The sequence below is a fragment of the Bufo bufo genome, chromosome 8, assembly GCF_905171765.1.
Source record: "Bufo bufo chromosome 8, aBufBuf1.1, whole genome shotgun sequence".
In the NCBI taxonomy this organism is placed as follows: Eukaryota; Metazoa; Chordata; class Amphibia; order Anura; family Bufonidae; genus Bufo; species Bufo bufo.
Window position 1 is genome coordinate 4,090,631 of NC_053396.1, and position 20,436 is coordinate 4,111,066.

The 20,436-nt window shown below is 44.9% G+C and overlaps 1 protein-coding gene across 2 annotated transcripts in view; it reads right to left on the reverse strand.

Annotated features, from left to right (window-relative positions):
* Positions 1 to 20,436, reverse strand: part of HMCN2 (hemicentin 2) — a 112,111-nt gene that overhangs the window by 29,042 nt on the left and 62,633 nt on the right. For both annotated transcript variants that reach the window (XM_040406461.1, XM_040406462.1), the window contains exons 32-62: positions 20,124 to 20,405; positions 19,883 to 19,991; positions 19,363 to 19,532; positions 18,569 to 18,723; positions 18,262 to 18,358; positions 17,257 to 17,352; positions 16,999 to 17,175; positions 16,740 to 16,891; positions 16,177 to 16,300; positions 15,764 to 15,939; positions 15,210 to 15,306; positions 15,000 to 15,119; positions 14,694 to 14,849; positions 14,221 to 14,502; positions 13,952 to 14,119; positions 13,014 to 13,127; positions 11,538 to 11,621; positions 11,038 to 11,229; positions 8,630 to 8,803; positions 8,353 to 8,466; positions 8,032 to 8,171; positions 7,803 to 7,953; positions 7,286 to 7,501; positions 5,795 to 5,908; positions 4,623 to 4,810; positions 4,251 to 4,347; positions 2,915 to 3,076; positions 2,346 to 2,459; positions 1,914 to 2,113; positions 1,564 to 1,645; positions 1,326 to 1,457 (exon numbers count right to left, since the gene is read on the reverse strand). In XM_040406461.1, coding sequence (XP_040262395.1) covers positions 1,326 to 1,457; positions 1,564 to 1,645; positions 1,914 to 2,113; positions 2,346 to 2,459; positions 2,915 to 3,076; positions 4,251 to 4,347; positions 4,623 to 4,810; positions 5,795 to 5,908; positions 7,286 to 7,501; positions 7,803 to 7,953; positions 8,032 to 8,171; positions 8,353 to 8,466; positions 8,630 to 8,803; positions 11,038 to 11,229; positions 11,538 to 11,621; positions 13,014 to 13,127; positions 13,952 to 14,119; positions 14,221 to 14,502; positions 14,694 to 14,849; positions 15,000 to 15,119; positions 15,210 to 15,306; positions 15,764 to 15,939; positions 16,177 to 16,300; positions 16,740 to 16,891; positions 16,999 to 17,175; positions 17,257 to 17,352; positions 18,262 to 18,358; positions 18,569 to 18,723; positions 19,363 to 19,532; positions 19,883 to 19,991; positions 20,124 to 20,405 — 4,635 coding nt within the window. The remainder of the gene's footprint in view (positions 1 to 1,325; positions 1,458 to 1,563; positions 1,646 to 1,913; positions 2,114 to 2,345; positions 2,460 to 2,914; positions 3,077 to 4,250; positions 4,348 to 4,622; positions 4,811 to 5,794; positions 5,909 to 7,285; positions 7,502 to 7,802; positions 7,954 to 8,031; positions 8,172 to 8,352; positions 8,467 to 8,629; positions 8,804 to 11,037; positions 11,230 to 11,537; positions 11,622 to 13,013; positions 13,128 to 13,951; positions 14,120 to 14,220; positions 14,503 to 14,693; positions 14,850 to 14,999; positions 15,120 to 15,209; positions 15,307 to 15,763; positions 15,940 to 16,176; positions 16,301 to 16,739; positions 16,892 to 16,998; positions 17,176 to 17,256; positions 17,353 to 18,261; positions 18,359 to 18,568; positions 18,724 to 19,362; positions 19,533 to 19,882; positions 19,992 to 20,123; positions 20,406 to 20,436) is intronic.

Genomic DNA, 20,436 nt, shown 5'->3' on the forward strand with positions numbered 1-20,436 from the left:
TTGTATGTATAGGTAATAAGTAGGTAATGCCACCCATGTATGTATAAGAAAATCCGCACCATATATACATATTATATATATTGAAGAAAATCCAGCGGGAGCACCACCGAGAGTCGGGTGCAAAATCCACAAGGGCAGCGGCAGTACCCCAACAATACGGCTTAAAAGAGATAGGACTGCACTCCAGATAAAGTGAAAAATCAGTGGAGCTTTATTCACCCATAACTTTGGCAACTTTGCTTAGTCGCAAAGTTGCCAAAGTTATGGGTGAATAAAGCTCCACTGATTTTTCACTTTATCTGGAGTGCAGTCCTATCTCTTTTAAGCCATATTATATATATATATATATATATATATATATATGGTGCATATTTTCTGCAGTGGAGCTGCGTGCAGAAAATTAACTGTGAAAAAAGTAGCAGCAGAAAGGATGAGATTGAAAAAATACTATTCACATATAAAATTTCCACAACTAAATGTTGATTTATGCTGACCTACTGTATCTAATCTTATTGTGTGTGATACTGTCTGCTGAGCTGCTGCATCTAAGCTTATCATTTCTGATGCTGTTTGCTGAGCCACTATATCTGAATGTGTGATACTGTCTGCTGTGTATCTAATCCTATCATTTGTGATACTGTCTGCTGAGCTGTGTATCTAATCCTATCATGTGTGATACTGTCTGCTCTGCTGTGTATCTAATCCTATCATGTGTGATACTGTCTGTTGAGCTGTGTATCTAATCCTTTCATGCGTGATACTGTCTGCTGAGCTGTGTATCTAATCCTATCATGTGTGATACTGTCTGTTGAGCTGTGTATCTAATCCTTTCATGCGTGATACTGTCTGTTGAGCTGTGTATCTAATCCTTTCATGCGTGATACTGTCTGCTGAGCTGTGTATCTAATCCTATCATGTGTGATACTGTCTGTTGAGCTGTGTATCTAATCCTTTCATGCGTGATACTGTCTGCTGAGCTGTGTATCTAATCCTTTCATGTGTGATACTGTCTGCTGAGCTGTGTATCTAATCCTATTATGCGTGATACTGTCTGCTGAGCTGTGTATCTAATCCTATCATGTGTGATACTGTCTGTTGAGCTGTGTATCTAATCATTTCATGCGTGATACTGTCTGCTGAGCTGTGTATCTAATCCTTTCATGTGTGATACTGTCTGCTCTGCTGTGTATCTAATCCTTTCATGTGTGGTGTTGTCTGCTGAACTGCTATATGTAAACCTAATTTGTGTGACAGTGTCTGCTGAGCTGATGTATCTAAGCATTCCGTATTTGATAGTCCATAACTGACCATCTTTATGTATTTACCTAGAGGTTTGCCGTCTTTGAACCATGTGATCCTGGGAGCTGGGGAGCCTTCAGCCTCACAGGACAGGACGATGGAATTCCCGATTATCAGTTGGATGGTCTCATTCTGTGGATGAGTGATGGATGCGGGCACTGCAAACAAGGAGAGGAATCACAGATGTCAAAGGTAGTGCCATCTCCAGGAGACACCTCACAGACCGGAGGGACATACCAGCCATGATACATTGCACTCACTCACCTTGTATGACCACTGTGTAGCTCAGCTCAGCTTCTCCGGCCAGGTTGGTCATCTTACAGGTGTAAAGTCCTTTATCTGATGCCTGAAAAATAAATAACAATAAATATCTCTGCTTGCTTTAATTCAGGCAGAAAATAACAGTTTTAGAAATGTGCGACTCAAATAGATGCAAATATTTATTAGAACTGTCATCTAAGTCCAGCAGCTGTGTGAACAGGAGTCATGACCGGTTGTCACCTTCTAAATCTAAACAACAATGTCTCCCTTCAGCAGACATTGTAGTAAAGTGTAGTATAGTAGCAGAACCTTTATCATCTGTATGTTAATATAAGTAAGCTTTAGGACTTCACCTGCACGTTCCGGATTTCCAGCCTCTGACCGTTGTCCTGGATGAAGACGCTGCTGCCCCCGAGGAGTGGTTGCCCGTTTTTATACCATGTAATAGTGGACTCCCTTACGGTATCAGGCTCACACACTAATGATAAGGTGCCTCCAAGGTGAAGTGTGGCCTCCTGGGTCCCAGATGGTGGCTGCTTGATACTTGGAGGGGCTGGATACAGTAACACATCATTTACATATTATCGGATCAGTTTAATTTAATAAATATCACAGAAATCTTACAAATGAATGAGAAGGTTTGGAAAAGCAGGGGGTGTAATCTCACTGTGGCCCCTATGTCTTGGGAAGGGGACTAAACGATCCTCTTCCACAAAGAAGATAAGCAGATCCATCTCTGTACTGGAGATTATATCGGCTATACAGCTTCGGTGTCTATTACTTACCATAGACCGTCAGGTGGATCATTTTCTCTGCAGATCCTGCTGGATTTTGCACTTTGCACATATAGATTCCCTGGTTGGAGAGCTGAACTCGAGCAATCTGTAAGACCTGTCCCCCTGAAGAATGAACAAGAAGATTAATATATGACTACAGTGTCTACGAGAAAGACTAGAAACAAGAGACACAAGCAGTAAAATGAGGCAGAAGGATGCAGCATACACGGACACATGAGCTGACTGCACCACTGCATGTAATAACTGGGCATGTAAGACCCCCAGAACATGGCCACTGCCCTGGCTCACCGAGGGGGTTGTGATCAGTCAACCCCCCCTATTCCTTCCATATAGCCCTATACAGCATATGGAAAGGACTTGTCAATAACACAACTCATTTTATATTATTCTACAGCTTTGGTTTGCAATATTTCCAGCTGTAAATCTGTGTATCAAATAGGCCCAAATCCTCTATATTGTGCACCCCATCAGATGGTAACATCATCCACAGCAGCATCTGAGTGCATGGAGGGTTCGGTGATTATGGCAACACAACACGTAATGTGATAATCTATTACCAGGCATGATGAGGAATCGTTTGCCAGGGAGAAGGATCTGTCCATCTTTGTACCAGGTCACCTCTGGAGATGGATGAGACTGCACGTCGCACACCAGGGAGATGGAGCTATGCAGGACAGCGCTGATGTTCTCACTTCTGGCCCCAAGTATTCTGGGAGGAACTAAAAAGTCAAGAGAAATGAGGCTGAACCATTGTATGATACAGTTCTGCAACTTTCTAAGGGACTTTGTGTTTCAGTTTCATGTAAGCCATTAGTGACTGGAAACCTCAAGTATTAACGTCAACAGGCTGTATATCTGTCCTGGCCCAATACGTCTCACGGCTGCAGGCTGCTGTAGACAGCAGTGGATTTTTTGGAAATTCTCGATAATTACCTGACCTTCCTATAACTCAGAATGGTGAATGAACGGTCAGTGAAATCTTTTTAATTTCATTCCAACACACAAAATGGTACAATGTAGAAAAATTAAAAGACACCCTAGGGAAACTAAGGGGCACATTTATTAAGACCTAAGTTTTAGACGCCGGTCTTGACTCTGTGAGCTGGTGGTGGATCCGCTGAAGTTATGAACAGGCGCCGGCCCCTCCACAACTTCGACAGATCCAGCACCAGTGCTAAATGTAAGCCAGCTTCTGAGCTTCCTAGCTGTCTTACATTTAGACCATTTTCTATGCCTAGAACAGGCATAGAAAATGATGAATGAGACGGGCCTGCCAGCCTGTCCCCTTCCCCGCCCATAATTTTAGACCTGGCATGAGCGGGGTGAAGTCGCATATAGCAGCGCAACTAACCGTTGTGCCACCATCTGCGCCTGAAATACGCCTAATTTGGGCTTATATCAGCTTAGTAAATGACCCCCTAAATGTTTAGAACATTTATAAAATAACATCTATAAAATGTGTAATTATGTATATAAATAATACACAAAATGTAACAGTACATTTATTACACCTATGTCTTAATATCATTGTTATATATTTATATATATTTTTGTTTTATAACTTAAATTTGTTATACGTTAAATTTATATGTATGTATTCGACAAAAAAGAACAAGGGACTACGATGCCAAAAAGGCTTGTAAAAAAAAATCTAACATTTAGATTTATTGATTGTAACTAAAAACTTCAATAAAAAAGAATAAAAAATATAAATAAATAAAAATCTAATTATTATAAAGGAATTCTGAATTCTCCCGGGCCTAACGATACCCCTTTGCAGAAAACCAAATGCTCTAGATCTGGGAGCTGCAGAAGAGCGGCCACCAGTCATGTCCTCTGCTGTCCAGATGTACACGGTTACAGTACACGACGCTCCTGCAGCGCCATTCTTACCATGAACCATCAAGGTGAAGAGTCGCTCCGCAAATCCAGCTGGGTTCTCTGCCACACACACATAGCTGTCTATATCTGTCACCTTCACTGAGTGGATCTGTAAGGACAGAAAATAAGACACCAGTGTGATCACAGGAAGGAGTACACTGTGAACATACTGCCTGGACATACAGCTCTATATGCCCTCAGTGTGGCTGGACAATACTGAGACTCAGCTTTATTATATCTGCAAATTGGCAGCTAAAATGACACACATCACATCTATTACTGCTGACAACCAGTCTGTATATAACGTCTGGGAGGTTGTCATTAGATCCATATCCTTTCTACTACAGTAACAGCCTCGTCTCTGAACATGTATTCTGGTCGTACCTGTAGCCTTCGTCCCTCCTCCAGGACTTCATACTTGTCAGCAGTGGTCAGGGTCTGTCCATTCCTTAGCCATGTGATGGTTGGTGGGGGGATAGCTGTAGCGTCACAGTGTAACTCGGCTGTTTCATTGTATATAACAGAGACCTCCTGAATCAGTGCGTCCACCTCTCCGAGCATAACAGGCAGAGCTGAAGAGAAAGTTTAATGGTTTTTATTAGGTTTTGTTTTTGCTTACTGTACAAAAGAGTAAACTATATCAGATGCAAAACAGGTCGTACAACAACTGGCAAAGGCTAAGCCATAAAGGCGGGTATGGACCCCCACCAAATACAGGTGTATTGTAATAGCAACAAAGCAAATTAGACAAAAGCAGTGGTCAATGTCAAGTGGACAAGAATATGGTAGCCTGGGTGAAGAGGAAGCGCAGAGGGACCTCACATATAGAGACCAATTCACACTAAACTTCCTGTATTTTGAGGGTCCAGTATCTCAAGGAGTTAGATGCTGGGAAGATCTCCAATGTCCAGCAATAATCAGAATGTGACTAAACAGGATCCTACACGAGGAAGGCACCTATGCCATAGGCCGCATGCACATGACTGTGGTGGGTTTTGCAGTACGCAAATCGCGGATCCGCAAAACACGGATGGCGTCCGTGCACGTTCCGCAATTTGCGAAAAGGCACGGACAGCCTTTACATATAACTGCCTGTTCTTGTCCGCAAAGTGCGGACAAGAATAGGACATGTTATATTTTTTTTGCGGGGCCACGGAACGGAGCAGCGGACAGCACACGGAGTGCTGTCCACATCTTTTGCGGCCCCATTGAAGTGAATGGGTCCGCATCCAAGCCGCCAAAACAGCGGCTCGGATGCGGACCAAAACAACGGCCATGTGCATGAGGCCATAGTCAAATGGTGTAAGATGAGGGCAGGTCAGGAAGGATATCCATGTGTAAAAGACGCAATGCATATCTGATAACTCTCTTCACGAACATACTTACTCGACAGCATGACCATCACATATGAAATGTAAGCGGAGCTGAAGAGTAATTATGGGACACGGACATTAATAGGTTCATCTCATGGTCCTCATTGCATCATATAAATGATAGGATAAATTGGAAATGAGAGAAGGTACAGTCAGAGACTTGGAGATTTGTATTTCACTCACTCAGAACCACAAGCTCATAATGCAATCTGTCTCTTCCGGCTTCATTAGTCGCCTCGCATGTGTATTTCCCAGCATGCTCTGCATGGGAGACTGGGATCTGCAGAATGCGCCCATCTGAAATCAATAGATCATTGCAAATTTGTGGGGATTAAATACAAATCAGACCCTTTTTCAAAGGTCTTGTCAGACAGCACGTCCCTAGCAACCAGCATCTTATATTCTAGTGATATCCAGGGATTAATTTCCCATAAATTTCAGGCAAAATGCATTAAAGGCAGATGCCTGGTTAAATACTTAACGATCTGATGCTCTCAGCATTAATTAATGCAAGCAGCAATGCTTCTGGCTGGCAGAAGAAAGTGCTTCAACTCTATTGCCATCATCAGGATAGTGATAGAGTTGAATGCTGTGGCTGGGGCAGCAGTATTGTATGCTGCACTGTGTATATGATTCTGCTGGGGCAGTATTTTGTGCTGCGCTACATTATTGCTGGCCCTGCCTACTTATATTGGCCCTGCCTACTTATATTGGCCCTGCCTTCTGTCAATTTGGACCCGCCTACAACATGAGGGGCCACTTTTAGTTCTCAGTCCACCCATGATTAAAGGGGTTCTCACCTTTGTGATCAGCTTATTGTCCAGGGACCTGTCTAAGGGTGGGTTCACACTAGCGTTAGGGATTCCGTTATGGCTTTCCGTTATAACATGGTTATGGAAAATAACGGAATGCCCAGACAGAATGCAAAACGGAAGCCTTTAAAAGGCATTCTGTTTGCTTTCCGTCCTAATAGAAGTCTATAGGGAAGCATAACAGATCTGTCTGGGTCCCGTTATGCAAGACGGAAAACAAGGTCCTGCACTGACGGGATTTATATAGCATTATATTGATTTATGATGCTATGTAACCCTTACAGTTCTGGAATGTATTAGATAACACTGGCAGCATTATGCCAGTGTTATCCAATACATTCCAGAACTGTAAGGGTTACATAGCATCATAAATAAATATAATGCTATGTGACCCCCATCAGCGCTGGGAGGTCAGGCCGGGAGCTGCGTTGTGGACTCGCTGCGGGAGGAACGCTCGTCTGCAAGGGGCCTTATGCCTCATTCACACGTCAGTGTTTGGTCAGTGATTTCGAGCAATGCAGACTTGCTGCGGGAGGAACGCTCGTCTGCAAGGGGCCTAAGTGTTCAGTTTCCCTGCAGCGCCACCACAGGTGAAAGTAAGTAATGCACAACGACCATTCACACTGCCTAATAATGCAGGAGAGGAAAGAGCATGATACACTCTTTGTATTTGATCTCCACTCTGACCACGAGATGAGGCTCCTGAATTGAGGACCACCATGTAAACCCAGAATTACCTCACAGGGTGTATAAAAATGGGGTTTTCCCATCTCAGCCTTTCATGACAGAGATGGGAATAACCACAGGGCCATTTTCCAAGAGTTCCCTTCATTATAGATATTGCTGTATCTGCCCCTCTTACCTAGCAGCACAAGTGTCCCATCAGATTCAGAGACCAGTTTTCCATCCTTGTACCAGGTCAGTGTTGGGGGTGGAATGGCATTCGTGTCACAGTATAAAGAGATGGGATTGGAGGCAACAACCTCCCTATGTTCTGTAAGCTCCTCCTCCTCATCCTCTCGGTACGCAACTTCAAATGCAGCGCTGGGGGCCCCGGGCCTGTGAAATATTGGTGGCACTAGAAGAGAAGTAGCATAAAATAATGAAAACAGGTCAGAGTGTAAAATCCATCTCTTGCTGCTCTGTTCCTCAGTACTTTACACTGCAGATCTACTTGTTCTGATTAGCTGCTGTGTATAAGCACAAGCTCAGCAGGAAGTCAGGGCAAGATGATCTGAATTACAAGAAGAGACAGATTATGAGCTGCAAGCGAGTGAGAAAGATGATTAATAGGAAACTGTGACATATAGACTGAGGGGAGGAGCCTATATTGAAAAAGTAATTGCACCCCCTCAAGATATAAAGCTGCTGAAACTAACCCTGAACATTCACTGTAAATTCTCTCTCATCTTCTCCTGCGACATTTGTGGCCACACATGTATAGCGCCCGGAGTCGTAGAAGTGGATAGGCTGGATCTGGAGGACATGTCCATCACCTAAGATCTGCACTGTAGCAAAGCTTTCCAGCAGCTGTAACATAAAACATCATTGTGTTCAATATAAACTGTGCACACATAGGGGTGGTATATACCTAAGAAGATGTCTGACCTGTCCATCCTTATACCAGTGTATGATGGGTTTAGGCACCGCCCGAGACTCGCACTGAAGGGTTAAAGTGCTGTTCACCTTTGTTTTTATTTCCTTGGTGCCGTGACTCTCCCCGGCTTCCCTGGTGATTTGTGGAGGAACTAAGGCGAGAAGATTAGTTAGGCACTGTGGTGAAAAATTCTAAATTTTTTTTCTTCCTGTCAATGAATAGAAACTGAAAAGCTGCATAAACCTAGTCTTGTAAATGGTGACAAACTATACTTGGGGAAACCAGAACCTCCATTATTGGGCCATTTCTTGGTAAGTAACGTAAGAACTCACTGAAAACTTTCACTTCATAATTCCGGACGGCTTCTCCAATCTCATTGGTTACCAGGCATCTGTACTGACCGGCATCTTCTTTCTGGGCATTCAAGATTTGCAGACCATGACCTCCTGTAGAAGAGAAAAATGCAAAATAGCAAAGCCTTTCTGTTTCACTATACAGATTGACCACTGGGCCCCCCAATAACGTGGAGATTGGGGGTCCCCACTGTCTGACATAAATACAGAATTAAATGGATGCATGTTATCACTAGAAAGTAAATGCAGTGTAAACCTGGAATCATTTTCACGTTGTCAGATTCTTGGAATGGTTGCCCATTTTTTAGCCAGGTCACAGTAGGTATTGGGAATCCCAGAGCTTCACAGATGAGAGACAATGGGTTATTAACAATGACGATGACGTCTTCATTGGTTCCATCATCAAGGTTTCCAGAAATAGTGGGGCTCACTGTGTGAGAGGATGACATGAAGAACAGAGAACAGTCAGGTAAGCGGAATAAAAAGTCCTTGTTATCAGGGGCCATTCATACTGACATGGACTATATTATATAAATTATTATATACTCCAGAGCTGCACTCACTATTCTGCAGGTGGAGTCATATGCGTATATATTGTACATACTTTACTTATCCTGTACTGATCCTGACTTACATCCTGTATTATACCCCAGAGCTGCACTCACTATTCTGCTGGTGCAGTCACTGTGTACAAACATTACTTATTCTGTACTGATTCTGAGTTACATCCTGTATTATACCCCAGAGCTGCACTCACTATTCTGCTGGTGCAGTCACTGTGTACATACATTACTTATCCTGTACTGATCCTGAGTTACATCCTGTATTATACTCCAGAGCTGCACTCACTATTCTGCTGGTGCAGTCACTGTGTATATACATTACTTATCCTGTACTGATCCTGAGTTACATCCTGTAATATACTCCAGAGCTGCACTCACTATTCTGCTGGTGCAGTCACTGTGTACATACATTACTTATCCTGTACTGATCCTGAGTTACATCCTGTATTGTACTCCAGAGCTGCACTCACTATTCTGCTGGTGCAGTCACTATGTACATACATTACTTATCCTGTACTGATCCTGAGTTACATCCTGTATTATACTCCAGAGCTGCACTCACTATTCTGCTGGTGCAGTCACTGTGTACATACATTACTTATCCTGTACTGATCCTGAGTTACATCCTGTATTATACTCCAGAGCTGCACTCACTATTCTGCTGGTGCAATCACTGTGTACATACATTACTTATCCTGTACTGATCCTGAGTTACATCCTGTATTATACCCCAGAGATGAACTCACTATTCTGCTGGTGCAGTCACTGTGTACATACATTACTTATCCTGTACTGATCCTGAGTTACATCCTGTATTATACTCCAGAGCTGCACTCACTATTCTGCTGGTGGAGTCACTGTGTACATACATTACTTATCCTGTACTGATCCTGAGTTACATCCTGTATTATACTCCAGAGCTGCACTCACTATTCTGCTGATGGAGTCACTGTGTACATTACATTACTTATCCTGTACTGATCCTGAGTTACATCCTGTATTATACTCCAGAGCTGCACTCACTATTCTGCTGGTGCAGTCACTGTGTACATACATTACTTATCCTGTACTGATCCTGAGTTACATCCTGTATTATACCCCAGAGATGCACTCACTATTCTGCTGGTGCAGTCACTGTGTACATACATTACTTATCCTGTACTGATCCTGAGTTACATCCTGTATTATACTCCAGAGCTGCACTCACTATTCTGCTGGTGCAGTCACTGTGTACATACATTACTTATCCTGTACTGATCCTGGGTTACATCCTGTATAATACTCCAGAGCTGCACTCACTATTCTGCTGGTGCAGTAACTGTGTACATACATTACTTATCCTGTACTGATCCTGAGTTACATCCTGTATTATACTCCAGAGCTGCACTCACTATTCTGCTGGTGCAGTCACTGTGTACATACATTACTTATCCTGTACTGATCCTGAGTTACATCCTGTATTATACACCAGAGCTGCACTCACTATTCTGCTGGTGCAGTCACTGTGTACATACATTACTTATCCTGTACTGATCCTGAGTTACATCCTGTATTATACTCCGCAGCTGCACTCACTATTCTGCTGATGGAGTCACTGTGTACATTACATTACTTATCCTGTACTGATCCTGAGTTACATCCTGTATTATACTCCAGAGCTGCACTCACTATTCTGCTGGTGCAGTCACTGTGTACATACATTACTTATCCTGTACTGATCCTGAGTTACATCCTGTATTATACTCCAGAGCTGCACTCACTATTCTGCTGGTGCAGTCACTGTGTACATACATTACTTATCCTGTACTGATCCTGAGTTACATCCTGTATTATACTCCAGAGCTGCACTCACTATTCTGCTGGTGCACTCACTGTGTACATACATTACTTATCCTGTACTCATCCTGAGTTACATCCAGTATTATACTCCAGAGCTGCACTCACGATTCTGCTGGTGCAATCACTGTGTACATATATGAGAATCCAGTGGTGAATACAATCAGTTACTTGTGTCCCTATTTATCTCGGCATTTCTGTTCTCTTGTGTGAATGAGTCTTCATCATACACCCACAGGTTCGCACAAACACAATGTAAACTTACCTAAAACGGTTAGTATGAAATATTTGTTCGCCTCAGCAACAGGATTGACCGCCAGACAGCTGTAATGTCCTGCAGTGAAGACACTGGCAGCCTCTATGAGCAACTCAGAGCCGTCCGGTGAGATAAGGATGCCGTCTCCGCTATGAACTGGCTGGGAATCTCTGAACCAGGAGATTCTGGGCACCGGGTGTCCTGATATGCAAAACACGACAGTGAGTCCCAAATGTCAGCACCCAATTGTAATATCCAAAGTGGCAGAGAAGTAATAAACACAGAAAATGGTGTAGGGGATGTGAGCAAAAGTTTCTGAACCCCATGGTGCATAAAATGGGTCCAAACTTGTCATAAATTTGTGCAAACTTTTGGGAACCACAATGGAAGGAGAATGGACCTAGATGCAGGAAATTTCTAGGCAGCATGCACTTTACTGACGGCTAAAGACTCGCCTTTCAGTCATGGCTGATTACTATCACATTGAAAAAAATAAAACACCTGATTACCTGAAGCCCGGCAGCGAAGACGAATGGGCCGACCTTCTGCTACTCGGAAATTGTTGTCGTCTTCATCACCTATGGTGGGTGGCACTGCAAAACATAAGGAACAGTATTGGAGCAAATTTCTATAACCTTTCTTACACTACTTCTATGTGCTGTTGTCTTCCTCTGTCAGCCAGTATCATTGGTCACGCAGTCCCCCAGGCTTCCTGGCGGTGCACAGTCCCTACAGCATCCAGATAATCGTCTATGCTCTCCATAGGTCAAAGCTGTCTTGCTAGCCATGGTAGCACTGACATACACTCCTCAACATTGAAATTGCAGCACCAAGAAGGACAAGCTGTAAAGTTATGCAAATAGAGGAAGTAGCAGGTTGATATGCTCTGCAGATGATGACATTTTCCAGCGCCTAGCTCCAATCTGTGGCATGTGGGCGGGGTATAAAAGCCGGATTAAAGCAAAGTTTTATCCACATGAAACCTCACAAATCAGATCAGGTCGTGTGTGAAGCTGATGTGCCAATTATTTCCACTTGTCACTGACAGACCTTGGTTTATCACTCCAGCAGGTCCTTGGCTGAGATGTTAGTTATGTTCAACGTCGCGTGTCCCGGTGGTTGGGGGAATAACGACGATCTGGAAGGACAGCAAGAGGTGCAGAGAGGAGAACCTCTGCCCGGACGGATCGTCTGATTAGAAGAATGGCGTGTTGTGATCCATTGTCTGCTGCAAGTTAAACTGTCACATCCCAAGCCTAGGGCGGCAAATGGTGTCTACACAAACCATCAGAAGGCGTCTGCATCACACTGGGCTACGAGCCAGACGTCCAGCTACAGGTGTCCACTGACCTCAGGCCACCTCTCTCAAAGGCTATCATGGTGCACAGTAAGACGGCAATGGAGGACTGCCCTCTGCAATGATGAGTCCTGCTTGTGACTAGGACCCAATGATAGCCAGAGATCGGTCTGGAGACCACTGAGCAATGCCACGGAGGCCATATGTTGCTCATGTTGTGAGCAACCTGTATGGCCTAGATGAGCTAACATGGCCTTCAGCATTTCCGCATCTGTCTCCCATCGAGCACATCTGTGATGTCATTAGTCGGGAATGAGCTGTTAGCAGCGGATCTTGATGATTTGCGTGCCCAAATGCATTCAGTGTGGCAGGATATTCCTCAGACAACCATTAAAAACCTCACTGATAGCTGCCAAAACGTGGAAGTGTGTGGATTTCTGCACGTGGAACTGAATAAATCCAGATGTTTTGAATTTATTTATTTTTTCTATCATTAACATGTCTACAGATCCTGTGATTTCCAGAATTCCACAACTTTTCCTTTCATTGTTGAGCTGTATATAATCGTATAGGTCAGGGGGAGTGTATTTTGGTCTCATCATCTTTAGGTCATAGAATTTGGTCCAGTTATCATGTACATGTCTATGGGCACTGCAGACATCAGACAGACAGATTTTATGACACGTACCTAAGATATCGACATTGAATTTCTTCCTGGCTTCTCCTGCTGCATTGGAGACCACACAGGTATAGACTCCGCCATCTTCTCTTTGTGCATGTGACACTTTGAGGACCCGACCTCCTAGATGCAGACACATACTATTCATTACATAGGCAAGTACACTACTGGTAGTACAATCAGGAGTGTGCATAGAAGTGGGCCACTTCCATTGTATACAGACATTTGGGGTCAAAAATGCCCAGTGCGATCCCACTACCCATCCACTGGAGGAGATATGAAAGATTGGTCTAAACCTCTACACCTCCACCCTATAATCTGACTCACACCTTCCCTGGTTTCTAATAATGCAGACCTTATGGAAAGGGAGAGCTGTATTCAGGGACCCATTGTGGGACAGACGTGCTGGAAAAACAAAAAAAACACAACCCAGGGCACCACATGGAGTGGTATTGCTAGGTTGCAAAAGTCAGTGTGAAAGGCAGGGCTTACGACTGGACTCTCACCCTGTGCCGTTATGACAGGGCATAACAACAATGAGCGTGGTGCGGGTGACCCTCGGAATGGCTGGCCACCATGTCAGGGAAATTTCCAGATGCCAAATCGGTGATGTAGAGAGGGAGGCTAGAAATAACCCCCAGTTGTGCAAAAGAAGTCACTGGCCCCAGCCAGTAGTTTGGAAGTTTCGTTATTGATCCAACAAATGATGCGTTTCACGGTAAACTCATTTGTTGAATTAATAAAGAGACATCTACTTGACTACTTCAGCGCCCGTGTCTTGTTTTCCCTGAGAGATTATTACTAACCTCCCATCACCATTGTCGGGCAGAGGTTGTCTGTGCCTTTCTCAACAGAAGCCGCATAAGCCATCTACATGTACATAATCCCTTCAGTGCAATACACAAACCACATCTTCAGCTTGTGGACACCAGACAGTAGACAATTACCTGACTGCACGTGAGTGGTCCCCAGTGGGGTCAGTGGGGCGCCATTTCTGTACCATGTGATGGTTGGAGGAGGGATCCCATTGGCTTCACAGATGAGGGTGATGGTGCTGTGCAGGATGACTGACAAGTTCTGGGACTCTGTCAGCGAGTTTGCAAGTTCAGGTGGAACTGGATGGAATAAGAAACACAGATTAACAAGCCGTGGACGTCAGCAGGACAGGAGCATCTGTTATTCCACTCCTCAGACGTTAGCTGTACAGGAGACTTACCTTGCACCATGAGGTCATATTTCACATCTGTCTGTCCAGCCGCATTCACGGCCACACAGACATAGCGTCCTGAATGAGGCGGTTGTGCGCGGGTTATGGTCAGTTGCTGACCTTTATTCTTCAAGATCAGGTCTGGTCCGCTGCCCAGTGGGAAGCCATCTTTGAGCCATGTCACCGATGGTGTGGGCTTCCCACTGATGATACATTCCAGGGTGATCTGGCTGCCCCTTGTGGCTGAAACCTGCTGGGGTACATGGCTGCTCCCGGCTATGACAGGCAAAGCTGGTGATGAAGATGAGAGAGGGATTACAGAATGATTTCCATGAATGGTTCAGCATTCGTCTGGTAATCCAGTCTGGATTATTAATTTGCCGTGGCACTGACCTAAACTACAGAAATCAAAGTCGTGACAGAACAGGAGGAGATTATTAGAAAAGAAGAATGGATGATGCTAAATGTCCCCTGACACTTACCGTAGATCTCCAGGACGTAATCTCGCTGGCTGCTCCCGGCCTCATTGCTGCACACACAGCTGTATACTCCTTCATTGGACACTTGGACCCTGCTGATTTGCAGCAATCTTCCCCCTGCGGAAACCTGAGCATGTTCCTTTTCCTCGATGGGGAACCCTGGAAACATGCAGGAGATTGAGATTTTGTAGCATTTTGGCCATTGCATAATTTTACACTGTAGTAAATGGGGTGTAAAGTCATAAAACCAGCATGCGGTATCATCCAGAGTGTGGCCCTTAACATTGCATCATGGGCACCAACACTTACCATTCTTCATCCAGGTGAGTACTGGGGGTGGAGACCCTTGACACTCACAGGCAAAGCTGATTGGCTGCCCCTCAATCACCGACATGGGAGACTCTGGGGAAGCTGGGAAATTAGGAGGCACTAGAACAGAGAAAAATAAGAAGATATAGGAACAATTGCACTTTGTCCCCATTGCATACTGTTTCCCATCTACATCTGTACGGTGTTTACCCCAGATGATGACATTATAATGCTTCTCGGAGCGTCCAGCGTCATTGGAGGCTTCACAGGTGTATCGTCCCGCATCCCGCAGCTGAGACTGCTCAATCTACAAGGAGATGAAAACTCACATTATAACAGAGGTCAGATGCGGATCACAGTAATAACAGATGTAGCACACCACGGACCATGATCAACCAGGATAGCATGTGGCAGGGCCACGGTATCTAAGCTAGCATCTGGATACCGTCTGCTAAGATGCTGTATATAATCTTATTATGTGTGATATTGTCTGCAGATGTCTGTATATAATCCTACAGTGTGTGATACTGTCTGCCGAGCTAAGTATCTAATCCTATTATGCGTGATACTGTCTGCTGAGCTGTGTATCTAATCCTATTATGTGTGATACTGTCTGCTGAGCTGTGTATCTAATCCTATTATGTGTGATACTGTCTGCAGATCCTTTGTACCTGATCCTACCATATGTGATACTGTCTGCTGAGCTGTGTACCTAATCCTATCATGTGTGATACAGTAGCACAGCACTACACTCTTATCCTCACCTGCAGGTAACGTCCATTCCCGGTCACTCTGATCCCTGCCCTTTTAGGGAGCGGCCGTCCATCCTTCAGCCAGGTGATGGTTGGGGGTGGGATGGCGCTGCTCTCACATTCCAGACTGATGAGCTGGTTAACGGTGACTGAAATATTAAACTCTTCTCCTAGGATGCTTGGGGGCACTGCAAAAAGGAAATTAATAAATGTCAATGACAGAAGCAGAAATGACTGTCCAGGTTATATATGGGACTTACGTCCCCAGGAGACCCATGATACAGTAATATACCTATGATATGAATATGATATGAAAGTACCAGCTAATTTGTATGCCTCTGTACGTGGGGTAGTATACATTATGTTTCATTATCATCTGATTTTAACTCCTATGGAGTCAGTAATATGTGATGCTACATGCTTACCGAACACCTGCAGATCTGTGGTCTGGCTGTCCTCGCCTGCAGAATTCACAGCTACACAGGTGTATATCCCAGAGTCTGACACGTGAACTGCAGATATGGACAGAATTCTTCCCTGCTCCAAAATCTAATGATAGAGGAAGAAAAGATCAATGCCACAAATATGACAGAAGCAAAGCAGCTTTTACTTATACACCTCAGATTATAATAACTACTGGCTCAGATACACAGTACTTGCAGACTATTGCTCTTTTATCAGTCATTTTCCTACTAATCTAAGGCCGGTATCAAACACAGCTTTTTAAGGCAGGTGTTTCAGACTCTGGATCCAGCAGGAAGGAGAAGTATAAGCCTTTCTTTTACATTTCTCATTCCATTCCAAGCCACTTCTGGCTTTGGCTTGAAAAAAATAACACATCAAAAACTGCCCCAAGAAGTTCTATACCAAACTAATTTACACTTGTAGTTCACAGTTCCACCACTAGGTGTTGATATTGAGGACAAATTGATGCCCTCCGTGTAGAAGTGACACCCAGCAACCCCTATGGAGTGGTATCAATACTGACCCGCAGTCCAGCACTTGCTGTGGAGACAGGAACTTTATCCTTCAACCACATGAGAGACGGTTCTGGAAAACCTGTGGCATTACATTCCAGCCAGACCTGCTCGTTCACCAGGAAGGTGGCCAGCTCCATCATGGATACAATCCGGGCTGGCACTAAAGGAAAGAAATAAAGAGTAAATGGCGAGATGCACTGTCCTCCAAATGAAAGACACAGACCCCAAGTAAAGCCATTGCAGACAGTTTGACCTTAAGACACTCACCATGAACCTCCAGCGTGTAGAGCAATTCACTGCTGCCGGCAGAGTTAGATGCCACGCAGACATATTCTCCAGCCTCAGAGTTACTCACTCTCTCAATCTGTAGGGTCCTGCCCTCATTTAGCAGGGTGATACCAGGCATAGCAGACAGCAGCTGCCCCATTCTGTACCAGGACACAACTGTCAAGACAGACACGTCAGTTCTCAGTCCCTACTGACATTTACTTTATATACTAATTTATATCATTTTCTATGGCTTACCGGGCGAAGGACTTCCTGACACCAGACACTCCAAGGAAGCCGGGAAGTTCTCCACCGCTGTATGGTTCACATCAGTAGGCTCAATATTAGGAGGCACTGGAGTAATAATGGACACATATACCGGAAAATGAGAACTGCTAGTGTATCTGAGCCCATTATGTGTGATACTGTCTGCTGAGCTGTGTATCTAATCCTATCCTGTGCGATACTGTCTGCTGAGCTATGTATCTATTCCTATCCTGTGTGATACTGCCTGCTGAGCTGTGTATCTAATCCTATCCTGTGTGATACTGTCTGCTGAGCTATGCATCTATTCCTATCCTGTGTGATACTGCCTGCTGAGCTGTGTATCTAATCCTATCCTGTGTGATACAGTCTGCTGAGCTGTGTATCTAATCCTCTCCTGTGTGATACAGTCTGCTGAGCTGTGTATCTAATCCTATCCTGTGTGATACTGTCTGCTGAGCTGTGTATCTAATCCTATCCTGTGTGATACTGTCTGCTGAGCTATGCATCTATTCCTATCCTGTGTGATACTGTCTGCTGAGCTGTGTATCTAATCCTATCATGTGTGATACAGTCTGCTGAGCTGTGTATCTAATCCTATCCTGTGTTATACTGTCTGCTGAGCTGTGTATTTAATCCTATCATGTGTTATACTGTCTGCTGAGCCGTATATCTGAGCCAATCATGTGTGATACTGTCTACTTAGCTGTGTATCTAATTCTATCCTGTGTAATACTGTCTGCTGAGCTGTGTATCTAATCCTATCATGTGTTATACTGTCTGCTGAGCTGTGTATCTGAGCCCATCATGTGTGATACTGTCTGCTGAGCTGTGTATCTAATCCTATCATGTGTTATACTGTCTGCTGAGCTGTGTATCTAATCCTATCATGTGTGATACTGTCTACTTAGCTGTGTATCTAATCCTATCCTGTGTGATACTGTCTGCTGAGCTGTGTATCTAATCCTATCCTGTGTGATACAGTAGTCCGTCACTCACCCAGGACGTTCAGCAGCACATCCCGTCTTCCCTCTCCGGCCTCGTTTGCAGCCACACACGTATAGACACCTTCATCATCAATGGACAGCGCCTGGATCTGTCAGAGAACAGCTTATGTTACAGTTCACACACAGAGGATGTGATTCATCTGATTTCCAAGGCTGAAGAGTCACAGTAATGGATCCTGGAACTGTTTGCTCTGAATATGAATTTTTATGACTCAACCTTTAAACTGCAAATATTTTAAGACAAAAAATGCACAGCAGATGGGGAGCCTGTATCCAGAAGGCACACACAGGAGACTTACCTGCAGCTTGGATCCCTGTGCGTCTACCTGCAGTCCGTCCTTCCACCAGGTCACTGCTGGGGGTGGGGTACCTGACACATCACACTCCAGGGTCACAGGCTCCCGCAGTTTTGCAGATACGCTGCTGCCGCCAGTAATAGTGACCAATGGGAGCTCTGGAATAAAAGAAGGAGCAGATGTTCACTGTATATGGTCACCTACAGAATAGATGAACTGGAGACCTCTGACCTTGGATTACATTGTACGAAACCTCCTGCTGATTAAGGCTACTTTCACACTTGCGGCAGAGTGTTGCCGGAACTGCCTGCCGGATCCAGCAATCTGCATGCAAACGGACAGCATTTGTAGACGGATCCGGATCCGTCTTACAAATGCATTGCAAGAACGGATCCATCTCTCCGGATGTCACCCGGAGAAATGGATCCGTTATATATTCTTTCTGCGCATGTGCAGACCGCAAGGGCGGATCCGGCATTGCTGTATTTTTAATGCCGGATCCGGCACTAATACATTTCAATGTAAAATAATGCCAGATCCGGCATTCCGGCAACTGATCCGGAATTTTGGACGGAGATAATAACGCAGCATGCTGCGGTATTTCCTCCGTCCAAAACGCCGTTAAGTGACTGAACCGAAGACATCCTGATCGGATTACTCCCCATTCAGAATGCTTGGGGATAAAACTGATCAGTTCTTTTCCGGTATTGAGCCCCTAGGACGGAACTCCGTGCATATGGCACTCTGTATAATACTGCTCCCCCAGCAGAGTCCCAGTGAGAATGAGGATGTCTTACTGTGTACCAGCACATCCACGGCCGCCTCTGCCACCCCAGCTTCACCCTCTGCTTTGCACAAGTATCTCCCGCCATGTCCTGGTTGAATCAGACGGATCGCCAAGGTGCTGCCGCCATCTAATACCTCCAGTCCATCCTGATCTGCGACCGGGTAGCCATTCCTCAACCACCTGCGGCAGAACAAAGATGGCATCGGTTACTGGCAGAATCAGAGAGAAGTCAATGAACCAACGTTTAAGGGAGACTCTACACGGTGCGGATGCAGATTACCGCTAATTAGGGGGCTGTACCTGTACCTTAATCTGAAACCATGGCAAGTACAGGCACAGCAATTAGCAGTAATCTGCATGTCCTTACCTTAGCCGGGCCGCACCATTCAGGGGCATATTATCTGAAACTACTGATAACAGGGAGCAATAGCTTTGACTGCAGAGAATACTGAGAGACTGCAGCTTTAGTGGCATGAAATACTGAGGTTACATTTGGCACTGGCGTAGGTGACACTGAGACCTGCACTCACCACACTCTAGGAGTTGGGTGTCCGGTCACAAGACAGGACAGATCCAGGGCGTCATTTACTGTCACAGTGACTTGTCCTGAACCGTCACCGATCTGCACATTTGGGGGAACTGGCAAGACATAAGAAACTTAGTTAGAAAGTAGTTTACAGCAACATAGAAAAGTTCCAGGAATGTCAATGCAGGTGTATGCCCTGTGCAGATGTGACACCCTCCCCCCACAGTCTGAGCCCCATGTCTTACTGAGAACATCCACAGAGTATCGTAGGGTGGTCTCTCCAGCCAGGCTGATGGCTATGCAAGTGTAGTCCCCCTGAGCACTTTCTGTTAGTGCCGAAAAATGCAGTGTCCGGCCTCCATCTTTAATCTGCACTCCATCTCTCTCAGACACCATAAGTCCATCTTTCAGCCAGGACAGGATGGGAGGAGGGTGACCAGTGGCCGAGCACTCCAAGTCCAAAGGGCGTCCCAAAGTGGCCTTAATGGTCAGTGGTTTCTCTCCTGCTCCTTCGATATGAGGGGAAACTTAACGGGAAGGAAGAGAAGGACATTTGAG